Source organism: Neomonachus schauinslandi, chromosome 5, assembly GCF_002201575.2.
Source record: "Neomonachus schauinslandi chromosome 5, ASM220157v2, whole genome shotgun sequence".
Classification (NCBI taxonomy): Eukaryota; Metazoa; Chordata; class Mammalia; order Carnivora; family Phocidae; genus Neomonachus; species Neomonachus schauinslandi.
In genome coordinates this window covers 276,062-283,291 of record NC_058407.1, presented here as the reverse complement: position 1 = coordinate 283,291, position 7,230 = coordinate 276,062, and the positions used below count along the sequence as shown (strand labels likewise).

The 7,230-nt window shown below is 60.2% G+C and overlaps 1 protein-coding gene across 3 annotated transcripts; it reads right to left on the bottom strand.

The window, feature by feature from the left end:
* Positions 1–1,243: 1,243 nt before the first annotated feature.
* On the bottom strand, positions 1,244–4,909 carry ARSA (arylsulfatase A). 3 transcript variants are annotated; one of them, XM_021687848.1, is made up of 9 exons: positions 4,740–4,909; positions 3,926–4,178; positions 3,492–3,732; positions 3,156–3,374; positions 2,912–3,081; positions 2,495–2,619; positions 2,275–2,402; positions 1,960–2,062; positions 1,244–1,859 (listed from the first exon to the last, which is right to left on the bottom strand). In XM_021687848.1, the coding sequence occupies exons 2-9, from the start codon at positions 4,141–4,143 to the stop codon at positions 1,540–1,542; spliced, it is 1,524 nt and encodes a 507-aa protein (XP_021543523.1). In that variant the 5' UTR covers positions 4,144–4,178; positions 4,740–4,909; the 3' UTR covers positions 1,244–1,539. The 3 variants fall into 3 exon arrangements, with proteins under 3 accessions (XP_021543523.1, XP_021543522.1, XP_021543524.1); XM_021687847.1 differs by having other exon boundaries at positions 4,794–4,909; XM_021687849.1 differs by having other exon boundaries at positions 4,712–4,762.
* Between the last annotated feature and the right edge of the window lie 2,321 nt (positions 4,910–7,230).

Below are 7,230 nucleotides of genomic sequence, written 5' to 3'. Positions count from 1 at the left end.
CCAGCCCAGAAGTGATGGAAGAGCCACATGGAGGATCCAGTGAGGGCCTCAGGACACCGCGTCTGACAGCCCAGGCTCTCGCCGGCACTCGCACATGTGGTTGCCATACATCCCATTCACATGTCCCATTCCAGCAAGACTTCTCTGGGCTGAAAGTAACAGGTAACCCACTAGCAGTGACTTAAACAGGTAGGGTTTATTATACTGTGAGCTCTGGAGGTAGGTGACTGGAGACACTGGTTTAGCAGCTGCAGGATGTCTGGTCAGGGGCAGCAAGAGCACCAGCCTCACTGCCCACCGAGGAAGAATGCTGCAGGGGACCCAAGCATCCTGGTGGACTGCCACTGACCTTTCACTGACAAGGACTCTTAGTCACGTGCCATTCCTGGACCAATCATTGGATTGGCTTGTGACTGGCTCAGACTGGGTCAGGGAGAGGCTGTACCTGCTAGTCAATGGGCCTCTGCCCAGCACTGGAAAAGCGGGGGTCTATTAGTAGGGAAGTGGATGCTGCCCTCGAGCACCCGAGGCAAGCCTGAGGGACCACATGGGGCCTATGTGGACCTGCCATGAGCACACACACAAGGTGACTGACTACAAGGCCTACACACTGCTGCTGTGGGTACAGATGGGCAGTCAGGAGTCCTCTCTGCAGAGCCACTGACAGAGCACGCTGGCCCCACAGAGGACAGGCAGGCCAGCACGCCAGGGCTGAGGGCTGAGGGCTGAGGGCTGCTGGGTGGCGAGGAGGGCAGGCCTCAGAGGGTACAGGGCCTCTAAGGAGTTTGAACTTAATTCTGAGCACCATGGGCAGCCTGCAGAGTTTTGAGCAGGGATGGAACCAACCCTGAGGTATGCCTTTGTCTGCTGGGTGGAGAGGCCAGGCAATGTGTGGGGAGGTGGAAAATGCGGAGCTTTGGAAGGGGCAGAGGCAGAGCTTGGGGAGCTATCTCAGGAGCTTATCTCCCCTTATTCCCACCTGGAATGTGCTGATCATCACCTGCTTTCAGACAGGTTTCTGCTAAGAGCCCCGGTGCCCTAGTTCTAGTGCCTCCAGGAATGCGTCTTCCAGGGAGGTGCTCCTGGGTGCTCTGCAACTTCAGGGTCTTCTGTCCACCATGCCCTCACACCCACCCCACCCTGTTCCTGGCACACAAAAGCACTTACTATGGCTTCCGTGAAGGGACACGCTCACACTCAGGAACCAAGCTTGCACTGACACACAATCACAGCGGTGGTGGGGCAGCTCCCGAAGCCAGGATGCCTGGGTTCAGATCCCTGCCCAACCTCTTACAGCTGGGTGACCTCAGACAAATCGCTGGATCGCTCCATGCCTCAGTTTCCTCATTTGTAACACAGGTAGAACAGCACCTACCTCGGGGTTATCACAAGGATTAGATGAATTATCACACCTATGAGTACCAGCTGGTGTTATTAGCGTCATCAGGTACAAAGCACCTCTGCACACCCACACACAGCAGTGAACCATGCCATGCTTGGGTCGGGCGAGGCACCCCGGGCTGGCCTGCACCTGTGCTCTCAGGCCTGGGGCTCTGGGCAGTGGCAGCAGGACGGCCGGGGGGTGCAGCCAGGCTGACAGCAGATCTGCAGGGCAGGGTCCTCACCCCGGGCCATCTGGCTGGGGCTGAAGGTCACGGAAGCATCAAACTGGGCCTTGAGCAGCTGAAGTTGCTTCAGCGCCTGCATTGCCTCTGGGGCGACCTCAGCCAAGCCTCCCAGAAGGTTGTAGTTCTCACCAGGGTCCTCAGACAGGTCAAAGAGCAGCGGGGGCTCATGGGCAGTCAGAGGGCTGGAGGCGTGGCAGGCAGGGTCTGGCGTGGTATCGCTGTGGACAGAGCCTGGAGAGGGGGGGCACGTCTGTGCAAAGGGCAAGAAGAGGAGGAGGGCCCGGGCGCTGGGGCTACAAGAAGGTCGGCAGGGCCGGGGTGAGGAAGTTACCCTGGGTGAAGAAGTGAGCTTTGTACTTTCCCCTCCGCACAGCAAAGACCCCATGGACCTCGTCTGGGTAGGCCGAATAGAAGAAGAGAGACTGCCGGGGGCTCTGGGGGCAAAGTCAGGGATCACAGGGTGGGCGGGGGTCCCCCAGCACTTATCTGCATGTACCCGGAGCCATCGGCCTTGTGTCAGGCCCTGGATATGGAGCTGCTCCTTGCCCACCCAGGAGCCCCAATGGCAACACCATTTGGATGCCACTCCACAGAGGCTCTGTGGGCTGGAGCAGGAGAGCCAGGGTCTCAGGGTTGTGAACCCTACCTTGCCTGTGCCCAGCAGCAGGGGGCTGAGGTCAACACCATCCAACGTGACGTTGGGCAGCGGAGCCCCTGTCAGGGCTGCCAGGGTGGGCAGCAGGTCTAGGGAGCTGGCCAGCTCATGGGTCACCCCTGGAGGCAGAAGGCTGTGTGATCACTCCATTGGCCATCAGGGCTGGGGAGGTGGGGCCAGGGGTTCATGAGGGGAGGGCCTGAAGACTGACCAGGAGCGATGTGGCCTGGCCAGAAGGCCAAGGCAGGCTCTCGGACACCTCCCTCAAAGGTGGTTCCTTTTCCACAACGAAGAAGGCCAGAGCAGCCGCCATGGGACATCCTCATGGTCTCAGGCCTGGGACATACAAGGAAGTCGTCAGTGAGGCTCAGGGTGACCTCCGGTGACCCCGCCCCAGAGTTACATGCTGCACACAAAAACGGCCAGCACATGCCTGTCCCCTCTGGGTCCCTCCATGTCCTTGTGACCCCCAGCCTCCCTCATGCCCTGCGGGTCACCAGAACATAGCCAGCATCTCTTCAGATACCCTTAGCCCATATGTCCTCGGCCAGTAGTCAGGATGGGAAGATCCCAGTGACCCGCTGGTGAGGCATCAACCAGCATTTCCCCGCCCCCTGCCACAGCAAACCCGTTGTCTGCAGTGAAGATGACCAGTGTCTCTCCAAGCAGCCCCAGGTCCCCCACAGCTGTCATCAGGGCTCCCACAGCTGCATCCAGCTCCATCAGGGAGTCCCCAAATGGCCCTCGGCCTGAGCGCCCAGAGAAGCTCTGCCCACTGAACTGGGGGTAGTGGGTGTGCTGTGGGCAGAGACAGGGGTTAGCGCTGGGTAGGAGTCAAGGGCAGCTCAGGGGACAGGGCCAAGGGCACTCACGTGAGAGGCGTAGTACAGGAAAAATGGCCGGCCCTGGCGCTGGGCATCAGCCATGAGGTCACGGGCGAAAGCCACATAGCGGGCCTCAAGTCCTGGCAGCCAGGGGGGCTGTGCCTCCACGGACAGGTTGGCCAACAGTGGGATAGGGACCAGGCCCTGGTCACAGCTGCCATCACAGGGGGTGGACGGCGGAAAGCAGGTCAGGTTCTGGCAAGGGCCCTGGTGGAGCAGTTCCATTCAGGAGTCTGGGCTGTGGGGTGGGGCTCAAGGGGTCAAGGGGAAGGGGACTGGTGGGAGGTGAGGAGGAGGGTGGCTGAGGGCCCTGGAGGTTCCTACCTGGTCATGGGAGTATGGGATGCCCAGGAATCGATGGAAGCCCTGGTGGGGGGGCAGAAAGGCCCCCTCAGGCCCCACCCCAAGGTGCCACTTGCCAGCTATCCCTGTTAGGTAGCCTCGGGCAGCCAGGACCTCAGCTAGGGTCACCTCCTCCAGGGGCAGGCCCCCTCGGGAGCTGGGCTCCAGAACTCCAGGGTACAGGCCCATCCGAACTGGCAGTCGGCCGGTCAGGAGCGCAGCCCTATAGGACAAGTCACAAGAGTCCGTGAGACAGAGAGAAACTAAGGCTGAAGTGGACACGTGGAGGAGGGAAGAGAGGGGAGGAAGACAGAGAAACATGACCTTCTCCAAAGAGACAGAGCATTTGCCTCCCCCACTGGAGCCCAGAGTGAATCTGGGAGACGCTCTTTGGGCTCCCCTGCCTCCTCACTTACCGGGAGGGTGTGCACAGAGACATGGGCACATAGAAGTCGGTGAAGCGCAGCCCCCCTGCAGCCAGCTGGTCCAGGTTAGGGGTGGTGGAGCTGGGGTGCCCATAGGAGCCCAGGTCCCCATAGCCCAGGTCATCAGCAAAGATCAGCACGATGTTAGGTGGGCCAGCAGTGGCCAGGCCTATGGCCAAGGCCAGAGCCAGGGCCCACAGTGCCACCATGGCACACAGCACAGATGGGGCTGGCACAAGAGACCCTTGGGAGGGAAAGCAAACTGGCTCCAGCAAGGTCTATCTCAGGGGCTCCAGATCCAAGCACTATCTTCTGCTGAGACCACAGATCCAGGTACTATCCTCCCCTGAGACCCCAAATCCAGGTGCTACCCTCCCCTGAGACCCCAAATCCAGGCACCATCCTCCCGAGACCCCAAATCCAGGTACTACCCTCCCCCGAGACCCCAAATCCAGGCACCATCCTCCCGAGACCCCAAATCCAGGTACTACCCTCCCCCGAGACCCCAAATCCAGGCACTATCCTCCCGAGACCCCAGATCCAGACACTACCCTCCTCTGAGACCCCGAATCCAGTCTCTACCTCTCCCCTGAGACACCAGACCCAGGCACTACCCCCTTCTTGAGACCCCAGACCCCAACACTCCCCGACCCAGACAACCCCTTCCTGAAGTCCCAGTGGACTTCAGGGGACTTCCGGAGACCCCTGACCCCAACAGAACCCAGGAGACCGTAGCCTGGGATATAACTCCCTGGAGACCCTCGGGGACCAGGACACCTGATTTGGGCGATCTGACCCTCTTCACCTAGAGGTTGGAGCTCAGGCTCGTAGTCAGGGACAGAAGTCACATGACACTGACCCCCGGGTCCGGCGCGGCTGGACGAGGGCAGTACCCGGCCGAGGGCAGTACCGGGCCGAGGAGGGGCGGGTCGGGACAGCGGGCAGCGGTGCCCTCCGCGGGCGCTTCCGCCTCGGCTCCGCCCCGCCCCCGCCCCGCGGTCCCGTGACCCTCCGCGCGCGACAGCCCGGGGCGGGGATCGAGGGGGTGGGGCCTCGCGGGGGCGGGGCCTGCTCGGGCGCGGAATGGGTTGGGGTTGGGCTTGGGGTCGGGGCCGGGGGGTCCGGGAGTCCGGGGGTGCGGGGGTGCGGGGGTGCGGGGGTGGGGGGGCGCGCGCTCGGCCCCGCTTCACATCCCGAGGCCGTTGGAGGGGCTGGCGCGGGCCGGGCTGGGCCGGCGCGCGGAGTCGGGCGGGGCCCCCAAACCTCAAGCTGGGAGACTCGGGTCCTTTTGGAAAGGCCCTGAGCGCAAGGGGGTGTTGTGGGCATCATCGCTGGGTGAGCCACGCAGAACGAAGGCCTTGGAACCCACTGACTGCTGGCTTTTCCCCCAACGTTACTTCCGGCGCTTTTCTCAAACACGAGATAGTAAATTTTTTCAAACCCTTTCCCCTCCGTGCACGTGTCTGTGTGTCAATGTGTGTGTGTATGTGTCAGTGTGCGTGTGTGGTGTGTATGTGTGTCAGTGTGTGTGTGTGTCAGTGTGCGTGTGTGGTGTGTATTGTGTGTGCGTCAGTGTGCGTGTGTGATGTGTATTGTGTGTCAGTGTGCGTGTGTGGTGTGTATTGTGTGTGTGGTGTGTGTGTCAGTGTGCGTGTGTGGTGTGTATTGTGTGTGTGGTGTGTGTGTCAGTGTGCGTGTGTGATGTGTATTGTGTGTGCGTGTGTGTCAGTGTGCGTGTGTGATGTGTATTGTGTGTGTGTGTGTATGTGTCAGTGTGCGTGTGCGTGTGCTTGTCTGGGTATATGGGGTCTGGCCTGCCTTGGGGTTACACAATGGGAAGAACCCACTGGCAGAGGAGATGAGTAAGCTCTGGCTCCATCACCTGATAACCTTGGACAGATGCTTTTACCTTTTTGCTCCCCAGTTGGTTTAGCTATCTCGAAGTCAGAGGGAGTGCCCAGGAGGACGCTTAGGTGGGTGTTTTACTCAGTGCAGTAACTGGGGCCCTCAGCCAGCAGCTCCCTTAGGGCAGCTCCCCCCACCCCAGGAAACTCTCTAGTGCAGCTTTCTGGCCTCAGTTTCCCCCACAAGCTCAGGGCATCCCTCTGGGACCTCTGACCTCAGGAAGACCAGGACCTGGGTTTCTGGTTGGGGAGGTTTTCTGTGGCTCCTGAGCCTGGCACCCATGGGAGAGTGGACAGCACCCTGAATGGCCTCTGGGGACTGGGGTGGGGGACCAGGACACAGCTTCCACTGAAGCCCAGTCCGGGCTGGGGAGCTGGTATTTTCCTTATGAAACATGAAAGCTCAAGACAAGAGGAAGTGTGGGGGAGCAAAATTCGAAGGGCAGGAACTCTCAGAGATGGGGCTCAGGGTTGTGGTCAAGGCTTGCTGCTGACCTTGTGGGGAAAGAAAGGGTCCAGTCTCTGGCAACCCATCCCCTTGGTAGCACATTCCACGGTGGTTTCTGGGCCTTTGCGTGGGAGTGGTATGGGGTTGAGTGGCCAGAACAGGAAGTTTTTCCATGGCCCAGAAATCTTTGAACCTGTAATTGGAGCTATCACAGCTGGTCGGCGCTATGAATTGGAGTTTAAAAGGAGTCCACCAAAAGCACTTTCTTCCCTTTCAGCAGCAAGCTGGAAACTACCCCAGGCATCCGAGGACCTGCCCTGATTCTTGGGAAGAGGCTGCCTGTGGTTGTAATGTTATGCAAATGATTGGCATCCTCCCCTGCGGTTCCTGAAGGCTGCTCAGGTGTATGCACACGGGACAGCGGAGCCAGCCCAGCCCTGACCTCTAGGTGGGGGAAGGTCCGTGTGCTGCCAGCTATGTTTGTTCAAAGCCAAGCCTCGGCAGGCATCTGAGTCTTTTGGAGATGTGAGTTCTTTCTTGGCATTGCTGCAGAAGCTGGCAGGAGGGTCAGCTTGGGATAGAGCCCTGATGGGAGGCAGCCTGCCAGCGTGCATGATGCGGCTCTGGACGCCTGGGACATTGCTAATTTGGAACTGACGCCCACAGTTAGGAGAGGGGCCTTGCAATGAGAGGTGCTGGTCTTGTCTTTCTGTACCTAGGACAAGGGAGGAGAGGCCTCTGTCTCTTGGGCCTGCATGGGGTGGGTGGGTGGGGGGTGAGTGCCTTCAGCGAGAACACCCAGCCCACATGAAGGGATTCTGCAGGGGTTGCTGGGACTGGCTGATGTGGGGACCCAGGACATCAGATGCCATCGGTGCAGGCCTTCAACTCCTCCCTTGTTGCCCTCAGCAACCATTGTTCCTGTTCCTTGACCTGGCCCACCC

Coding starts and splice junctions, on each gene's coding strand:
- ARSA (XM_021687848.1), bottom strand. CDS start 4,143: ATGGTGGCACTGTGGGCCCTGGCTCTGGCCTTGGCCATAGGCCTGGCC. Junction 3,733..3,925: donor TCTCTGTGCACACCCTCCCG/GTAAGTGAGGAG, acceptor CTTGTCCTATAG/GGCTGCGCTCCTGACCGGCC. Junction 3,375..3,491: donor TCCCATACTCCCATGACCAG/GTAGGAACCTCC, acceptor CTGCTCCACCAG/GGCCCTTGCCAGAACCTGAC.